Source organism: Strongylocentrotus purpuratus, unplaced genomic scaffold (assembly GCF_000002235.5).
Source record: "Strongylocentrotus purpuratus isolate Spur 01 unplaced genomic scaffold, Spur_5.0 spur5_scaffold_19, whole genome shotgun sequence".
NCBI classification, from domain to species: Eukaryota; Metazoa; Echinodermata; class Echinoidea; order Camarodonta; family Strongylocentrotidae; genus Strongylocentrotus; species Strongylocentrotus purpuratus.
Genome location: NW_022145604.1, coordinates 3446297 through 3466680, shown reverse-complemented (window position 1 = coordinate 3466680; position 20384 = coordinate 3446297). Strand labels below are relative to the sequence as shown.

Below are 20384 nucleotides of genomic sequence, written 5' to 3'. Positions count from 1 at the left end.
TCGCACTAAAGTCGGACACTGCATCATACATGTGCCTCAGTCTTCGAGAACCTTTATTTGGGAAAATAGAATGTTTAAAAAAAATGTACCTAGTTACTAATTACTAGAAAGAAAACAAAATATTGTTTCATTTTTTACTCAGAAGTCGATGCCCCCCCCCCCCCCCCCCCCCCCCCCCCCCCCCCCCCCCCCCCCCCAACCCATTTTCTCTCACTTCGCCGCGCCACGATCATGGACATAGGTACCGGTATTAATCGATATCCTACCCGATCCTATTTACGAACACATTACCATGGCGCGGCCGCTCCTGTGAATAAAAGAAGTGCCGAGCAGACGACGACCATGGGAACTAAAAATGGACGATTAGATGGCAAGAAAACGCCTACAAATAAAAAGTTTAGATCTCGGAAGGAAAATGGAGGCAACAGGGAATCTTCGGGTATAAAGTGGATGTTTTCAACGTGGAATTTGGCCGTGATTTCACTAGGTAGGTAGCCGAAATTAAAAAGCAGCGAAAGCCGAAACTGTGATGATGTGGATGTGCGCTTTGCCGACGCTATATTGGCCCGGCCCAGCCCGTGTTAAAGCTCATCGTCATCGTGGAGTTTTGAGTTGGAGCTGTTCACTCCAGCCAGCCCCGCTCAGTCACAAAGTCAAACTAGGCAAGGCATTGGCAATGCTACTAGTTCTAGATCTATGCCAGACAGATATAGTCTAGAGCTAGAGTCTATCACTTTTTATCAATATCAGATAAGACTAAGATTAAGATTTTAATAAGAACTGCCTTTTTTTTGTTAAACGTAAATCTTATCCAGACCAGACACGGTTTGTAAGAATTAAATTGATATTTGATGTAATATTTGTTTATAAAGACTCAATCATGTTCAAGTGTACGAAGATACACCAACAGCATGGTGGCCTGTATTCATGGGCGTCAATCCTTACGTAATACTAGTCATAATTATGAAAAAATAAAATTCCAATTAAAATTCCCATAATGGCGATAGATGTATACTGATTTATCTTATACATCATATATGCAAAGCAAATTCACTGAGAACTTACCCTAAATCACAAATTTAATTAATAAAGAGATTTTTTTTTTTGCCAAAAATTGCACTGCCACTAACTGCCCACTTCCGTAGGCGAAATCTCTCAAAATTGAACCCGGCCGGGGCGGGAAGGGTATCATTAGCACTGGTATGTTCTATCGCTGAAAGGTTGTGGGCCTCTGGAGTTGTCAACATTCAATCACAAATTACATAAACTTTCCGATAATACCACACTTTAAGGTGGTCCCTACCGGTCTCATAGTTCATTTCGTAAGAACAGCACAAATAATCGCTCATACATGGTCAAAATTGCTCTTACTACTGAGCTGAAAGGTGATTTTGAAGGCAAAGACAGATCGGGTTGACAGTGGTTTTGATGTCAGAAGCTTCGTAAAGTTTTCCAAATAAGGTAAGTGCTTATAAATATTCATGAGAGGTGAATCACAAATAAAGAAAGTAAAATTCATCCGCCCCTCGTATTGGCACACACTGCACAAAAGCACGTTCGCTGGTGACAAAGAGTCCAATGCAGAAAGAGGGTGATTTTGCAATATCGCCCTCACGCGGTCAATAGGGAGCCTAGTAATACCTATTGTTCAGGGGGGATGAATGAATAGATCATCCCCCCTGAACACTATTACGTAAGGCCATGTAAAATTGATTTCATGTTGATCGTCCCCGCCCGCTTCCTTTTTGGGGGCCGCCTCCTATTTTTTGTTATTTGTTATTTTTTTTTTTTTTTTTTTTTTTTTTGAAATTTTTTTTGATTTTTTTTTTTTTTTTGAAAGAAAAAAAACATGAAAAACACTGCTAGAATGGCTCTATTTCTGATTTAAAAAAAAAAAAAATTGTTGGCGGCCATCTTGAAAAAAAATAGCCTCGACTGTCAGGGAAAATGTACCGAGCGGCCATTTTGAGCGGCCATTTTGAAATATCAAATATCAAATAACATGGTACACCCTCCTCCTCTTTTTCAAAAAATCCGGACGATCAACATGTAATCAATTTTACATGGCCTAAGGATTGACGCCCATGCCTGTACTTCAACAGAAGAAGAAGAAATGTGAACTAGGAATCAATCTGCATCTAGCCCTAGGCCTATACACTCAGTCACTTATTGAAAGAATTTGGTTTTGTGATATGATTTGGTCGATCCCTGTTATATGTTAATTCATTTTTTTATCTTCTCTTCCTCTTTATCCCATAGCTCTGACGTTTGGTGTGTTACATGGGTAAGAAACTAAGAATTCATGTTTTATATACCGGTAGAGACATAATTGAGATCAGTTTGTTTGCCTGTTCATCTGTCCATCTTGATTTGTGTGTACTAAATTTCGATATATTGATTTCCAAATTCTCTTGCTGTTTTGGTATTTCCAGAAATTGGTCTTGAAAAAAAAATTGACGGATGAAAAGTCTAATAGACTAGTTGTTAACTTCAGGAATAATTTAGAAAGGAAGATAGGATTTCTGTGTTATAGACATACAGTATACATGTACAGTAGTCTATATGAAGAGTTTAATTCCGAAAAGAGCTACATGTTCATGTAAATCCATTTTTGTAACTTTGGAGAAAAAAGAATTTGTTTACGAGATTTTATACAGGCGTCTATGGAAAAGTGATATTAGAAGGTGCATTTATATCATAATTGCTCCCAAAATTTAGGTAAATACTCTTGTTGAAAGACGGCTACGTAAGTGAACTATTTTCTGATATCAATAACTCAATTTTCATCAAAAGTGGATTTAGCTCCATTTGGAATTAAACTCTTCATATGTTCAACACCTCTATACAATCCAAGATTGGTTGAAATATTTTGTAATCTTATTTAAATTGCTTTGGATTCTGACAGGGCGTTCTAATGTTGCCAGCACCTTTGTTGGCAATGTAGTTGACTAATTAAACAATTTTCACAAGCAGTGATCCAAGCTGTTTCTCTCTAATGTCAACAAACATCAAACTGCTTCACGCAATGATGAAAAATGTAATTACTTTGTAATCTTAATTAGTGCTAGAGCCAATATTACAGTAGACACAGTGTTACTTTTCGTACAAGAGGGTAGTTTCAGTATGAATGCAGCTCAGAATACTTAAAGATAAAGACCAGCTATGGTCATGCGATTGCATTGTGAAAGAAACGTTGTGGAATCGATCAGAAAAGGTTAATCATCTAATGTAGCATATAAGTATTGGTGTGTACTGCAAGGTTCTGGAATCATCAAAATGATAAGAAATTTGGCCCAGTCTTGGTAAAGTTACAAGCACTGTACACAGAAAGATGTATATGGGACTACTGCGACAAGTGCGTTATATCTATCAGGTCCATACATGTAGATATTATAGAAATGATGCATGCACATGAGTTCATTATACGATCTATCCGCACTCGAGTTGAGGCTGTGTGTACATGTATCTATTGCACGAAGCCGTTAGGCTGAGTGCGATCGATAGATACACACAGCATCAACGAGGGCGGATATATCGTATAATGAACGAATGAAAACATGCATCATTTGTTTTATACAACGAAACTCCTACATGTAGATCCTTATTATTTGATGTAAAAAGAATTCATTCAAGATTAGTTTGGGACAGTATATGGCTGACAAATAAATCTCAAGTTTAATAAGGCTTAATTTAGTGCGCACACATAGCTATACATGTATATATATATATATATATATATATATATTAGCGTGGATGGTACCTTTGGGAGACAATAGGGGGTTTGAGCAGGTATATTACGGAGACAAAATGAATAGGGAGACAATTTTGTGTCTCCCTAACGTTTCAGCATGTATTTTACGTACTTTCCAAACAGATCAGCTCAGTTCAACACATATCGGTTGCATCCGTTTTTCCCCGCTTGTTTCATAGCCTGGTCCATTATATTGAGGGGGTCAATAAATTGCAGATAATCAAAGGGACATTTTGTCTCCCTATATTTGGCGTAGTTACAAAACTACATTGTGGAGACTTCATGTTTTTTCTTAATTACTAAAAAACTAGGCTCTATATTTTCATTATATTACATGTGGGGGTCTTTTTTTCGTATTTGTGAGAAACTGACACAGAATTTAAAAAAAGTTTTGGCTCCATGTTAAATATACACCCCTTTTGGAACAAAATTTTGTCAAAAAATCGTGACGTCATCACCCCCATATATCAGTGCATACTAAATGCACGTACATGCAATGTGCATGTGCTGCGCTGTCATGTCGATGTACCAGAGGCTACTGATGATGTGATGTCTTCTATCACAACGAGATCAGAGGAGCGGACCCCTATTCGCTGCAAAACATCCTGCAAGACGAGAAGAGTGCTTCTTAAAAGGTAAAATTGTATTGCCTCTTTTCTAGTTCTGACCTTAGTTTATAAGTTATGACAGGAAGTACGATAGTTTACTTTTTTCCCCTTATTTCCCCCCCCAACTTTCAACTCACACTCACAGAAACTTCCATATGTGGGACTGTGTTCAACATGGTTGAAACCCCGGCTCTGAGGCTCTGTGCCACATTATTCTGACTCTGAGACAACAACGTAGTCTGGTAGTCATGTGTTGAGAAAACTATTCCTTTTTTTTTATGTATGCCCAGATTTCTGTTAAGCTGGACAAACTAGTAGTAGTACTGGCTATAGTATATCGTGGTTTAGGTCCTAGCTGGGCCTGGCCTGGAGGACTCCTATTTTCACAGCACCAAACTTACGGCAATTTCGATGGATTTCTCGGTCTACTAATCTTGAATGGATTTCCTTTGTTTACGATGCGAAACTCTATTTAAAAGCGGTGATTTCTTGGGTTTTCTTTCCACCACGCGTTTTCCCATAGACTTTCTAGAAACAATAATCACAGTGTCGGACAAGAATCACGGAAACATAGCTAGAATCTAGAGTCTAGAGCAGAGCGTTTCAAATTTTATAATCGCAATAGCAAGATGACAAAAACACATAAATTGCTTCCACACATCATCAGTAAAATCAAAAACTGTATACTATTAAGACAGTTGAATAATTCCACTCTCTTTACTTACTCGTGAAATAAGGCTCTGCCCTGTACAAACCTATGTATAGCGCCTTCCATAGAGTTGTACAGGGCGGAGCCTAATATCACGAGTAATTAAAGAGAGATGAACTTCGCCAACTCTCTTTACTTACTCGTGAAATATGGCTCCGCCCTGTACAAACCTATGTAGCATGTTCCATAGGTTTGTACAGGGCGGAGCCTTTTTTCACGAGTAAGTAAAGAGAGTTGGCGAAGTTCATCTCTCTTTAATTACTCGTGATATTAGGCTCCGCCCTGTACAAACCTATGTAGCGTCTTCCATAGGTTTGTACAGGGCGGAGCCTTATTTCACGAGTAAGTAAAGAGAGTTGAAAATTTATTTTTCATAATTACTTGATAATTATGCAGTTTATTTTGTTTGGGCGGTTCTTGCTGTAGTATTCTGACGAAATAAATCCAATCTCATATTTATTTAGATTTAGATCTATTTCGTCATAGGAGTTTATAGGAATATGGAAAATATTCCTATATCTCCGCTGACGAAATAAATCCAATCTCATATTTATTTAGGTTTATTTCGTCAGAGGAGTTTGGGAATGAAACATTTTAAGAATTTTCGTTCTGACGAAAAAAAAACCAATATTCCCAAAAAGAGAAGTAATCTTTGTTAGTTTGTGGAAGCAGACACGCGACGGAGTGCAGATTCATATCGGTCGCGATTTGACTTGTTAGCTGGTTGGAAGTTGTCCGGTTCGAACTGTCCCTCAGAGCCTAATTTCACGATAATGCCGTAGTACTGAGCAGAGTTGTAGAGAAAATGAGAAGCTTTGCTCTGCCTTGAGTTTGACATGTTTGAGTTTGATGAAAATTGACTTGTATGATTATGTCAAATCGTCAAATCGATGCTTGTTTTCTCACCCATACTTAAACTGTTATTGTTAAGTTACTACTAGTCCAAGAGAACTCTAGATAGAGACATTTACATTAACATTTGGACGTTTTTTTTTAACATGTCATACCTTGAGTCCATAGACCGTCCATACCTATACTAGTATACTATGTGTAAAATACTTTGTATCTTACACATACATACGGCCACACACGCGAAAGTGCCTCTGTTCTTTACGCTAGCATCTGGTCATTTCCAATGACAACGCATTGTCAACTGGGTCAAAGTGAATTCGCTCATACCCCTCAAGCAATCAATTCCAAGCCAAACGAAAAAAATAACGCATGGCGGCAATGTGATTGTTCTGTGCTGCACACTAACTGAATAGGAGGCCCAGCCTGTGCTAGATCGATAAATCTATCACTATCATTGCCTCGACATCATAATTTGTATTTTTGGTGGTCGGCTGCTTCTAGCGATAGATGCGAACGATACACTGGGCAGTACGGGCCGAAAGAGCTCGGGTGATAGGGATACATGTATATCACTTACGGAATCAAGTCGATTTCCAACCATAAAATGCCATATTTTGGCACTTGGAATCAACTGTATGGTGCAATAAATATATTTTGGGCTACTATAATAGTTAAACTCATCGATCTCGTGTCTTGCTTGAATGTTATTCCATAACCACGGCGATTTTGCAGATTTTCATAGCATTTTCCATCACTCGTTTTCGTTTATCGCGAGATTTTTTCTTCAGATTTCGTTATAACGTGCATCTCTATGGCGGTAATAGTTTCCGCCATAGAGATGCATGTTATAATATGTTAAAAATGTTACGACCTTGTCTTTGCCGTTTGACAAGGCCATCACAGCTGAAAAATGAGATTAATCGTGTTTAGTCTTGTTTCAGCCACAAAGGTTTGTCAAGAGGCTTACATTGTCCAAAGATCAGGCAGTCAATTTTGATTCGAAGCTCGAGCAGATTAAAGCTAAGTCATATTCCCTCTTTTCGCTTTTGATGTTTTAATTGTTATTGCAAGTTTGTTTTGTTTTGCATGCCCATTGACGCATTATTTTAGTTTATTACCTGTTAGTAGAATTAGAAGACTTTTAATTATTAGATTTCGTCTTTTTCCCGTTTTCTCATTTCATTTTTCAGATTTTAGTACCAGATTATTTTAACATGTCTACATGTATGTACAGGCAAGCGCTAGTTAATAATCATATCAATAATCATAAACCTGTTGGAGTTATTCTAACTTCTAATCATCATGATCTTGAACAAATCAAACATTGGTCTTCTGTTTATCGATTTGATTATGTAGTTTGTTTCTATGATGGTGTTTATTTTATTTTTTATTTTAATGGTTCTGAATTCTATACTTATGAATACTTTGTAAGATGTGTTATGGGGCTATGGGGGGTAACTTTTTATTCATAAATCATGATCCAAGTGTAGGGGCATATTGGTAAATTCAGGGGTTTTTCCCTCAGGGTATAATTTTTTTTTTCTTTCTTTTCTTTTTGCAGTTCTTATCCTTTTTTTTTAGTTTCCTTTTTCATCCCAATTTTTTTTTTTTTTTTTATATTCCCGTTTCTTTTTTTTTCTCCAGTCTTTCTTTTTTTTTTTTTTTTTTTTTTTAGATATTCCTATCTTGTAATGTTTTCATCCTATTTTTAGTTCATTATTTCCCTCTACCTTTCTTTCTTTTTTCTTCTTTCTTTTTTTTTCTTTCTTTCGTTTTCCTTTTTTCTGTTCTTTTCTGTCTTTTCCCCTTTCTTCTTCCTCTTATATTTGGTGCGAACGTACACATCTTTTCACTCATTTTAGATTGACCTCAGGGTTCACGAGTGATCCCTGAGGTTACTCCAAAATGAGTGAAATGAAATGAGTGAACAAATATTCACTAAAAATCTACTCTAATCTCACTCTGAGTTCCATTCTTCTCTTCATTAAACCACTTCAAAGTAATGAGATTTTACCATATATTTTTGTTTACTTTTCATTATTCAAATCAGGTCTAGCATTTTTGAATTTGCATCATCTATGAATAAAATACATGTAATTTTGAAATAGCATGGACACAAATCTGACAAGGGAGGGGGGGGGGGGGGGACGACGACATGTCCCCCACATTTTTCTGGCTTCCTAGTATCTTTATACGGAAATGATGACCGTCTTCAGACATTGATGAGTTTTTTGTCTGCGTTTGTCAGCAATTTCCTAGGCATGCAGGAAAGGTACCCCTGCCATGTACGCCCCTTCCACCCACTTTTCAGCTTTTTCGCGACTTGAGCGACTCTACAGCCGCTGTGTAGACTGGCAGCGGACAGGAAAACAAACAAACAAACGGGTACATGCAAGACAGTTCACCATAAATATAAATATATGATCTTGATTCTGTTGAGTGGTAGATGTGAGATGTCATCTTTTCTTTCCACTCTAGATTTAAAGATATCCTCCAGGATGTTCATGTTTGTCCACAGTCTTATTTGCTATACACGTCATAATCATCATCTTTCTCTACCTGAATTTGTCCTCCTCAATCGTGAAGAATTTCTGCTTTAACATGAATCTGGTCGAGCAGCAAACATCTTTTTATTTCCACTTCAAAATCTAGGATATCCTCCAGGATGTTCAAGTTTGTCCACATAGTCCTATTTGCTACACTCATCATAATCATCTTCCTTCTCCACCTTGAAAGACAGAGTCTGTTTTAGCGTGAATAGGGAGTGGTGGCGCGGTAGACCTGACCACTGCCTCCGCCGCCGCTCGAGTGAATGATGGTGGTGGAGGCGCTGCTGCTGGTGTCTCGTCTCGTTGATGCTCTTCCAGAGGGTGTCCCGAGGCTGGTGTGGAATGTTGGCCACACCACTTGTTTCTTCACAGCAGCCTTTCGTCATAAAATAGCCTCGGTGACGTCAATATCTTTGCCGCCTTCCTTGAGATCTACCGTCTCGATCTTTCCTAGGATCTCAAAGTCTGCAACGAATGTCATCTCCATGTCCAGCTCGAAATAGTCTATTCTTTTTATGACTGCAATAATATTGATTTCATTCTGGACCAAGTAGTTAGTTTGCAAAGACCCATCCAAGATCACCCCAGAGAGGGTAAGATCGTGGAGGGCAACCAGGACCCCAAACAAAATCAGTGTTATGTTCCATCTGCAGACATATTGTATGACTTCTCACCATGGCGATGAATCTTCCTACTGGAGATGGTCTGGGTTGACGGACGAGGCCAGGTTGATCTGCAGACAGTAGTTACATGTATTCTTGTTGGCGTACTGAAACAGGCAGTACATGGGGTTCAGGACTTCGTGGGACAGCATAAAAAACCAATCCCTAAAAATACCAAAACAAATACATTTTTAGATATCATAACTAAACAACAATTTGGGTTGGCAGAAGAGGTCAGATTAAACAGATCTATAATACCAAGTCCCAGACTTTAAATAAGTCTCAGGACAACAAGACCTATCCAAATAGCCAATGTCTGAAAATGACCCTAGTTGGGGTTACAAACAAAATAAAGATCATAATTTTCTTAATATGCTGTAGGTGTTGGAACAGGCAGTCATACATTGGCCAGCCAGCAGCCATCAGTGTCCAGCAGTAGGCAGCCACTGGTATCCAGCAGTAGGCCACTACAGAGTCAGACAATGCAGACCCAGAAAAGTATGTACAATCTGATAAAATTTTCTGCTTTAACATTTTTAAAGATGCATAATAATTGCAGTGCAGTTGCAGTTGCTGTAGGCAACAAAATGTTCATGTTAGCCAGCTTGAAGAGGAGCTGCTTATTAAAGAGATTCTGTACTTAAAAATTCAGGGTTCAAGACTCATTTGCAATATAAGAAAATAAAATAGTGCACCTTTTTAAATTCAATTGACACCCTGAAAATTAAACATTTGCCATGCTATGTCAATGCGCAAGCTAATATTACTCCGTGTAAGATTGCACATCAGAGTGTTTTTGTAGTTGAACTGACATTTTCTTTTTTGCATATTTCTTTTTTGGACTGTCTAGGTACAATGGTTGGTCAAAGAAGGAAGCGTATAAAGCCTGACAAAGAAGCAGAGATATATATCAGAAAACAGGAAGACAAACAAGGTTTTGTTGTCAAGGAAATTCCTCTGAAAGGTAAGGGGTTCTAATATCTTTGTTATTTGTTTGTTTTTGTTTTTATTGTACAGTGCTTGTTTAATGGTTAACACAACTACAATGATTCAATACATGTACCATGTATGTTCTCAATGGTCATGGGACACACGCTGCCAATTTTACCCGAAAATTCACCTTTTCATTGCATGGACCTGTCTTTTTCGACAGCTCCTCTCATGCATAAACACACCTTCCCAAACAGCTCCCTTTAGAAACTGGAAACATTTGACTGCATGCAGTAGACTGGTATGTGGGGCTCCGCCTTTTCGCATTCCTCAATTATTGCTTCGATAGTTGATTTAATAATTTTCCTGTACGCATTCTTGTATAATTCATAATTGGATCCACACATTTAGTTCTAGATTTGAAAGCTTTAAGCCCAATGTTAAATCCCTTTTGTTTAAACTTGCATTTGATTGATTTGTCTTTGAGTTATGTTCTTTTTTGGCATTTCAGTGCATTTTGAAAGCCTACATGTAGGTAGGGTGGATATACATACTTTAGCATAGCACCCATATTCATTAATATTTGGTGGAGGAGGCTAAACTTAAAAGTTGTATATGACACTGAAATTCCATAAAGTAATACTGTAGACTTTCAAATTTCCAAGCTGGAGGTAATGACAGATATGCCAATTCCTTGGCCTTGGCCTTTAACTTTTTACATTCAATGTTACACCAAAATGTTTCTCTACTTTTTTGCTACCTCCTTACCAAATTTCAACTTAATTGGTAATTCCTAGATGGTGAAAGTAGGATTTTCAGATAGAGTTCATTGACCTTTGACCTTTGACCCTGGGTGAATATGGCCAAAATTCCAACTTGCTCGCTGGTACGACAAGTGGTACCTTTGGACCAAGTATGATCAAAATTCATTCAGGATTTCTTGAGTCATCACGTAAACGAGGTAAAAGTAGTATTTTTTGATAAAGTTGATTGACCTTTGACCCTGGGTGGATCTGACCCAAAATCTAATCAGATCGTTGGCACGTCATGGGGTACCTTTGGGCCAAGTATGATCAAATCCATTCAGGAATTCTTGAGTTATCACGTAAACGAAAAATCCGGACAGACTTACGGAATGACGGACGGACGCACAGTGGGCCAGAATGAAAACAAACTGCGCCAAAACTATTTTTGTGCTTTACGTCAGTGCAGACAGCTCCTGTGCACTCAAGTGTAGTTTCTTTTTTCCCCATTGTCAATGCATTTTATCCCTATAGAAATGAGCTAAATTACACAAAACATTGCTGAACATTTATGTTTATAACACAAAAAGTTGCAAGTAGTACCAGCTAATAGCTAAAAGCCCATATGCAAAAATATTGGAATCTCACATTCACCATTTAAGACTTTTGGCACAGTTTGATTTCATTCTGACCCTCTGTAGGATGGACGGACGAACAACCCGAAAACATAAAGCCTCCGGCACCTTCCGTGCGGAGGCATAATAAAACATGAATTTCAATCTGACTGCTAGATTCAGTAACTCAACATCATTCCAAACATGTCAAATTTATTACAATTTCATACCTTTAAAATTCTCTAAAATTTGTTTTTTTATGTGGAACTGGCCATGATCAACATGAAAGTGCCCATGCTTAGTGTACAAAATATTTTCTGTGAGGCTCAACTATACATGTGCTTAATGTGCTCTCTTATTCCAGGAAGAGGAGTAGTGACTCCAGAGGAATTTGACAATGGAGATTTCCTCTTGCAGTATCCAGGAAAACTACTACCTGAAAGTGTGGCTGAAGCTCTGGAGGAGGATGAAGGCCATCCAAGTGTTTTTCGGTATTTTTTCTCATTCAAGGGAAAAACCAGCTGGTGAGTCACTCTTGGAAATTAACTTCCATACAAACAAGAATGATATTTTCTTGCCCTATGCCTTAGGCAAGTGTTGACTATAGAAAAGAAAGAGTGAAGACGAAGGATGCTTAACTTTCTCCAGTATTACTAGCATAAAGCCTTGTTACCAAATGGGACACAGAAGTGTTTATTTTTTTTGCCAGGTTTATTCTGACTGCATGAAAAATGTGCTTTTGAAGGATAAGTCCTCCCTTAGAAAATTCACCTTTATGAAAAATTAGAAAAATCAGATGAACAGACACTTAAAAATCAATACAAATAGTTACATTTTATGCAATAACAAAAGTAGGCATTTTCTAGGGCAGAATGGAATTGCCCATAACTGTAGTAACAATCCTGCCAAGTTATTCTGCTTGAACCTTCTTCGTTAAAAAATTATGCTATTTTGATTAGGGGGGGGGGGGGGACTTACTTTTTTTGTTGGGATTAGAATGACCCATGTACAAACATCTTACAAATTTGTTTTCCCCTCACTGGAAACCTCACTTCTATTTTCACTTTGAATTTTATAGATCCGTGGAGACTAATGATATGTCCTCCTTTTTCAGTTATGATGCCACAGAGGAAACAGAAAAGGGGCCTTCTTATGGAAGACTTGTAAATCATGGGGAGCCACATGAGCGCAACTGTAACATGAAGGTTATTTCTGTGGAAGATGTACCGTACTTGTGCCTTTTTGCCTCAGAGACCATAAGAGTTGGCAGTGAGCTACTTTATGATTATGGTTTACCAGATGCAAAGCTGCCATGGAAACATATGGTGAGTAGTTAAAGGGGACTTTTTTTATTTTGTTTTGTTTTGGGTTGTTTTTAAAGGAATACTCTTCATGGCAATGTAAACATAATTGTTATGCCTACGCTCACAGAAGGTGATGCCGGAGGCATTATGTTTTTGGGTGTTTCGTCCATACATCTGTACGTCCAAAGTCCGTCCTGTTTTCGTTGTGATAACTTAAGAACTGTTAGATGTATTGATTTTAATGTTGGGTCATATGGGACAATGATCTAATTAAATTGTGGTCATGAGGTCAAGGGTCAAAGATCACAGAGGTCTTTATACATGAAAATAACTTGTTGCGATAACTTGAAAATGGTATGACATAGAAATTTTAAACATAGATTATGTATGGCACTGGGAGGCAGACTGATCTGATCAGATTTGGGGTCATTAGGTCGAAGGCCACGGAGGTCATTGTTTACATGAAAATGGCACATTCACACGATTACTCAAGTACAATTTGATATATCAACTTTAATCGGAGATCATGTATATAAATGGAAGGCACATTTAAGGGAAGTAGGTTTTGGGGTCATTAGGTCAAAAGTCAAAGGTCATGTGGTCATTGTGTAAATGAAAATCGCTTGTTCTTGCGATAACTCGAGAATGGTTTAACATATCAACTTAGAAGTGAGATTATGTATGCACATACAAAGGGCAATAATCTGATAAGAATGGGGGTCATGAGGTCACAGATCAAAGGCAACAGAGATTGAATGCATGAAACTAGCCCCTGGTTCTTGGAATAACAGATAAACCATTTGACCTATAGTAGTATAGGAGAGGTCATTATTTGACAATTTCTTCAATAAGGCATGTAACATACTTCTGATTGCACGCAGCAGTTGAGTATCCATCTAGTTGTACAAGATGTACTGCATAATGAAAGTAACTAATAACTTGCTGCACAGCTGCAGAACAAATTTAAGAGAAAAACACAGATTTTTAAAAAGGTAAATTAAAGAACTGAGATAAAACATAAAAAATAGTGAGAGAGAAATGATAAACTCTTATAGATTAGTGAGAGTTGCACCTGTACTTCCTAATAAATTTCATGTGATTTGTGCAAAAAAAAAAGTATTTGCCCTATTTTAGATGAATTTTTTTCAACCTGACAGGGTGAATTAACTTCCACTTCCTAACAAACATTTTTGTAAATGCATTATAACTTGGGTACAGTCAATAAAATTCTGGTTTGAGTGAAAATTGGTTTCATGTGATTATTTATTTTTATTATAATTATTATTATTGTTATTATTCATTTATTTATTTATTTATTTATTTCTCACCAGGAGCAGCCCCCGTCTCCATCTAGCAGCCCACTTGATACTTCTCACCAGGAGCAGCCCCCGTCTCCATCTAGCAGCCCGCTTGATACTTCTCACCACGAGCAGCCCCTGTCTCCATCTAGCAGCCCACTTGATACTTCTCACCAGGAGCAGCCCCTGTCTCCATCTAGCAGCCCACTCGATACTTCTCACCAGGAGCAGCCCCCGTCTCCATCAAGCAGCCCACTTGATACTTCTCACCAGGAGCAGCCCCCGTCTCCATCTAGCAGCCCGCTTGATACTTCTCACCAGGAGCAGCCCCCGTCTCCATCTAGCAGCCCGCTTGATACTTCTCACCAGGAGCAGCCCCCGTCTCCATCTAGCAGCCCGCTTGATACTTCTCACCAGGAGCAGCCCCCGTCTCCATCTAGCAGCCCGCTTGATACTTCTCACCAGGAGCAGCCCCTGTCTCCATCTAGCAGCCCACTTGATACCTTGTCTCAAATTGTCCCTGAATCACATTACTTGCGGATGCCAAATGTCAGTGTAAGAATGTCAGTTTATCTCTCTTTTTCCTATTCCTGGTTGCTTTTGGACTATTCAGAACTCTGGGAGCACTGCCATTACAATGTGAACACTATGCTGTTACAGAAAAGCATGTAAAAAGTATTGTTTTTCACAGGATGATGATGTATGTGTTTACCATGAAAAGGTTATCAAAATTGCAATTATCAGGTAAAAGTCTATACTTTTACAATATCTTTACTTTCTTAGGGTGGGAAAAATTTGCCAAATAACATGTTTAGGGTATCCTGAGACCGAAGTATAATTACTTATTAATGGTCTTTTTTGAAATTTCATGTGGTGGTCTTCACTTTATTTTATGACAGTGTCTCATAAAATGAAACTTGCATGTATACTTGGTTTTGTTTCAAATATTTCTCTGAAGTTTACATCAGAATATATTATGTAAATGATAATTATAATACCAATAATAATAGATAAAAAGAAACAAAATTGTAGTAGGGCCCCCTAAAAAATGTTACCCCCACAGGGCCCTTATGGGTGCGTCATGTGTCGTCCATTGTGCGTAAACTTTGTACATTTTAATCTTCTTATCCAGAACCAATGATAGGATTCCAATCAAACTTGACAGGAATCATCCTCAGGGGTATAGGAACCAAAGTTGCTAAAATGGTGGGCATGGCCCCTAGGGGGCCCTGGGGGATGACGCCAAATGTAAAAAATATGTTAATTGTAAACATCTTCTTCTTAAGATCCAGAACTATGGTGTAAAGATACCTCTATTGATACAGAATGAAAGTTGTTCATGACATTTCTTTGGATAGCCCCTGAGGGGGTCCTGTGGGGATAACATGTTGGGGGGAACTACCAGGTGAAATGAGCATTTTTTCTACTTCTTTTAAATAAATGATTATATTTCATCCAAATGTGGTTGAAATCATTCTAAAGTGTAGGGGATCCATAGTTGCTTATAAATTACAATTCAGCCCCAGGGGCCCAGTTGAAGGTCCCCAAGAGTAATAAATTATGTAAATGCCAAACATCTACTCTAGATCCAGAAGTAAGCCATACCTGGTATTATGCTTACAGATGCCTCAATTTATGAAGAATACACATTGTTCATGACATTTATGTGGGTGGCCCCTGAGGGGCCAAGTGGGGGTAACTTGGGGGGGGGGGGGGTGGCCTCCAGGAGAAACGAACATTTTCATATCTCCTGTGGGTGCCAGAGAGAACATGCGCCAGATGTGAATTGATCGACCTCGGGTGAACGTTGTGCCCCCCTAGGGCTCTTGTTTGTTTCAGATGCTTCTCTGTTAATGAGATTTTTTATTCTCTCTTACAATCTATTGTAAAAAGTTGCAATGTTATAAAACTTCTTTGTGTGTTAAGTTGAAATGGCATTTATATCAAGTTGTTAGAATGTTTCTCATGTTTGTAAATATGGAAATCCTGTTAATTCTGGTTGATGTTTGAGGATTCAGAAGCCCAGATGCACTGCCATTCACGATGTGGACAGTGCTGGTGTTTTTTTTCAAAGAAGGATGATGTATATGTTTATGTGAAAAGTTTATCAAAATTTGCAAATATCAAAGTAAAAGGCTATACAGTACAATGTACTTTAAAATTAGCGCTATCTTTTGAGGGTTGGAAAACCTGATCAAATAATATGTCATTAGAGTTTCCTTAGACTAAAGTACATGTATAATTTATTATTCACAGTCCATTTTGAATTAAGAAAGTGTGATGAGGCATTAGAAAATATGCATAAGGTATTTCATGAACGCAGGATATAATTCTGAAATTTCAGTCATTAGTACAGAATAAAGAACGGCCATTCCGACAATTTAACACCTTCTAAAATTCTGTTTTATCTGAAATTTAGGTCATTTGTTTTAACATAACATTCATATAGAAGTTTTAAATGTACAGGGGTCTCCTACACACCAGGAATCTCCTTGTTCCTATTGTATTATAGGAAAAGCTGAGCCGTACAAACATTTCGATGTTGTTATTGTATCTGTAACTTTTTAGTAAGATTATCTTAAGGGCATTTTCCATACATACTGGAAAGAAAATATTCAAAATAATTTGCAGAAAAGGTGGAAATATTGAATATTTGTAGAGCTGCACTATGCACATCACAAACCCTGTGTTGTTACTGCATTAAATTTAAAGATATACACAAATGTTTCACATCTTATGATTTAAAAGATATCCTTAGTAACATAAATACAGGGAAACCCCATTATAACGAGGTAGTCAGGACTATCAAATTTACCTCGTTATAAACGGCCAAATTCACAATTAACATTTAAATGAATAAGTGAATCGGGGTCAAAAGATTAGCCTCGTTATAACTGGTACCTCGTTATAAGTGAGCTCGTTATAACCGGGTTTCCCTGTACAATTTACCAACACCTTTTGGTTGAACCATGTTTGAGAAAGTTTGTGGCCAAAATCTTGTCATTTTTTTTTGTCCGTTTCTCATGAGCTTGTTTGATTGTGTGAATTATGTTTGTTTTGTTTTTCTAGTGGAGTATACAGGGGCGGCGGAACCAGGGCGGGGGGGGGGGGGGGGGGGGGGGGGGGTAGGGGGATACCCCCCTTCCAACTCTCCCCCTGTAGTACATTTGATTATCTGGAAAGACAAAAACGTAGATAGCGGGGTGGGGTCGGGTTTATTACTGTATGCACCGGATTACGTAATTCTGATCCCTAAATTTGAAAAATCTCCCTGCTGTGGGAGGGGGGACACGCCCTCCCCCTGTAATACATTTGATTATCTGGAAAGACAAAAACATAGATAGCGGGTTGGGGCTGGTTTTGAAAACCTTATTACTTTATACACCAGATTACGTAATTCTGATCCACAAAATTGAAAAATCTCCCTGCCGTTTGAAGGAGACACCCCCGCCCCCCACGCTCGGTCGCTCCGCTCCCTCACGAAGTGCCCTTTTTAACATAATAGTGTCCCTTGGGGCCTTTGCCCCTCCCCCCCCCCACAAAAAATAAATGAATAAAAATAGTAATAAAATAAAATAAAAATAGGTTCCGTCGCCCTTGGGAGTATATAACGCTACTAAATGAAATATATAGCATCAATGCATCATCATTTAGAAGCAGAGAAGCTGCGTCAAGAAATACGGAAGATAAATGCACAAAAAATTCAAAATTGCCATTCAATGAATACAAAATATATTGTGCAAGGTTGCCTTCGTAAAGTACTTATTCCACTCGCAAGTGTCTGCTTATTGTACTTTGTCAAACTACACTGGAATGAAATATGATATAATAATTACATCAAATGAAATTTTGGACTTCATTGACATATGTTTGGTTTCATAACCATGAGCACAATAATCTAGGTCAGGAATCTGCGTTGAAAAATAAAACGGATGCAACCGATATGTGTTGAACTGAGCTGATCTGTTTGGAAAGTATGTAAAAGACATGCTGGAACGTTAGTGAGACAAACAATGTCTCCCTATTTATTTTGTCTCCGTGATAGTCCTGCTCAAACCACCAAAGGTCTCCCAAAGGTACCATCCACGCTAATTTAAAATCGCCCCCATCAATATATAATATATTGTGTAGAATTGTCTCCTAAATATACTTATTCCACTCGCAAGTGTCTACCTATTGTACTTTGTCAAACTACACTTGAATGAAGTATGATATAATAATTACATCAAATGAAATTCTGGACTTCAATGACATATGTTTGGTTTCATAACCATGAGCACAAAAATCTAGGTCAAGAATCTGCGTTAGAAAATAATAATACTAATAATAATAATAATGTTTGGAAAGTACGTAAAATACATGCTGAAACGTTAGGGAGACACAAAATTGTCTCCCTATTCATTTTGTCTCCGTAATATACCTGCTCAAACCCCCTATTGTCTCCCAAAGGTACCATCCACGATAATAATACTAATACATGCGATTTATACCGCGCTCGCATCCCCTTTGTAGAGTGCTCAAGGCGCACATATATTACCCCCTGATCATCAGGTACATTGCAAACCCGCCCAATTATCTTGAGCACACTCTCAACTCCCTGGGGAGCATACAAGCCGAGGCAGCCACCGGGCGCTCTGGGCTTTTAAACACCCGACCAAGGTTCCCATCACTCCTGGGTAGGGAGCAGCGTTCACAGATAAATACCCCTGCTGAAGAGTATGAGCAACTGGGCAATAGTGGGACTCGAACCCGCGACCCTCGTATTGAAAGACGAGAGCCCAAACCACTACACCACAGCGCCTCCGAATATATATGTGAAACTTTAAAATCGCCCCCATCAATATATAATATATTGTGTAGAATTGTCTCCTAAATATACTTATTCCACTCACAAGTGTCTACCTATTGTACTTTGTCAAACTACACTTGAATGAAGTATTATATAATAATTACATCAAATGAAATTCTGGACTTCAATGACATATGTTTGGTTTCATAACCATGAGCACAATAATCTAGGTCAGGAATCTGCGTTGGAATATAAATAATACGTGTGTTAAACTTTAAAATCGCCCCCATCAATTATGCATATAAGATGTATATTTTTGTATGTGCATTGATGTATAGAATTGTCTCCTTAATATACTTATTCCACTCAAAAGTGTCTGCTTATTGTACTTGTCAAACTGCACTGAAATGAAATACGATATTATGTTACTAAAGTAAGAAAATACTTTGTTTGTTTAGTTATAGTACTGGTGCATGGTAATGAGGCTTTCATACCTTTTTAACATTGTAAACAGGTAAAACTACACAGTCGTGTTGCACCTGCATAGTTATTTGATTTTGCTCATAAATATGTATTAGGGAGACATGTCTCCTAAAGGTGGCTAAAAAAATTACTGTCTCCTGAATGTGCTATCTGGAGTAAAAAAAACGTTAAGGAGACATTTTTATGCACATGTAAAAGCTATATCTGGAATTGAATTTTTTACTGACTCAAATTGTAAAAGCATCAATTTATGCTGCTATAAGAAGCACTCTCTAATATTGTAGAAGATACATGGTTTCTATATAGGGGCAGTCTGAACAGAAATGTAAAATGTCCCCCAAATATACCTATTTTGATGATGTCTCCCAAAGGTCCCATGCAAAGTTATATATATATATATATATATATATATATATATATACTGTAGCAAGTGCACTAATTACCTCTGTACCCATTTATGCATAGTGCTGCGCAAGAATAGGCTCATGCTCACGCAGTATTAAGCGCCCTAACCTCTATGCGTACTACTGCGCTCTGAAAACGAGTTCAATAGTATTGGAAAATATTGCACTCCTTTTCATGAAAACGAGTGCAATAGGCTCAGTAAATGAATCACACGTGACCGCGCATGACCAATCATTTGATTAGGATCTGGGAGTGAGTTGTATAAATAATTTACCAAATATATCAATTAGTAGGCAGTATTGATGACGTTAATTCAGCACAAACAGTACACCCTCATCCACCAACTGTCTATTTAAAAAAAGGAGTCCTGCCAATGCCGTGTTATGATACCATGACGTTTAATGCGCAAAGCGCGAAGCAATGCACAATGACTGAACTTCTGAAGCGAAGTGACGTGTAGTAACCATGAAGTGTGGTTCAATCTGTATACAAACAAACAAAACATAAACAATAATAAATACCTTGCTTATAAATCAACAATCCCAAGCATTATCTAATACTCTTCTATTGTAAGTCAAATAGCGGAATCTTATTACCACTTAACTGCTTTAATTAGCTTGACTTCGTCAATATTAATGAACATATCATACAAAACGTCCATTTACACCCACTGACTGTCAATGTCAT

At 38.0% G+C, this 20384-nt stretch overlaps 2 protein-coding genes and 1 long non-coding RNA gene across 4 annotated transcripts in view; 2 read left to right on the top strand and 1 right to left on the bottom strand.

Moving 5' to 3' along the window:
- The first annotated feature begins 297 nt into the window (after window positions 1-297).
- The window catches only part of LOC115918089 (probable C-mannosyltransferase DPY19L1), a 36241-nt gene continuing 16154 nt past the window's right edge, over window positions 298-20384 (top strand). Inside the window, exons 1-2 of the mRNA XM_030990765.1 lie at window positions 298-487; window positions 2260-2284. Of these exons, the coding sequence (XP_030846625.1) occupies window positions 343-487; window positions 2260-2284 (170 nt within the window). The 5' untranslated portion in view covers window positions 298-342. The remainder of the gene's footprint in view (window positions 488-2259; window positions 2285-20384) is intronic.
- Window positions 3749-16737, top strand: LOC100891466 (formin-like protein 13). 2 transcript variants are annotated; one of them, XM_030990045.1, is made up of 6 exons: window positions 3750-4386; window positions 9513-9629; window positions 9982-10095; window positions 11783-11942; window positions 12533-12743; window positions 14054-16737. In XM_030990045.1, the coding sequence occupies exons 2-6, from the start codon at window positions 9614-9616 to the stop codon at window positions 14690-14692; spliced, it is 1140 nt and encodes a 379-aa protein (XP_030845905.1). In that variant the 5' UTR covers window positions 3750-4386; window positions 9513-9613; the 3' UTR covers window positions 14693-16737. The 2 variants fall into 2 exon arrangements, with proteins under 2 accessions (XP_030845906.1, XP_030845905.1); XM_030990046.1 differs by lacking the exon at window positions 9513-9629 and having other exon boundaries at window positions 3749-4386.
- On the bottom strand, window positions 7699-14160 carry LOC115925963. The gene is made up of 2 exons (XR_004064896.1): window positions 14051-14160; window positions 7699-9296 (listed from the first exon to the last, which is right to left on the bottom strand). It is a non-coding gene; the product is annotated as an uncharacterized LOC115925963 (long non-coding RNA).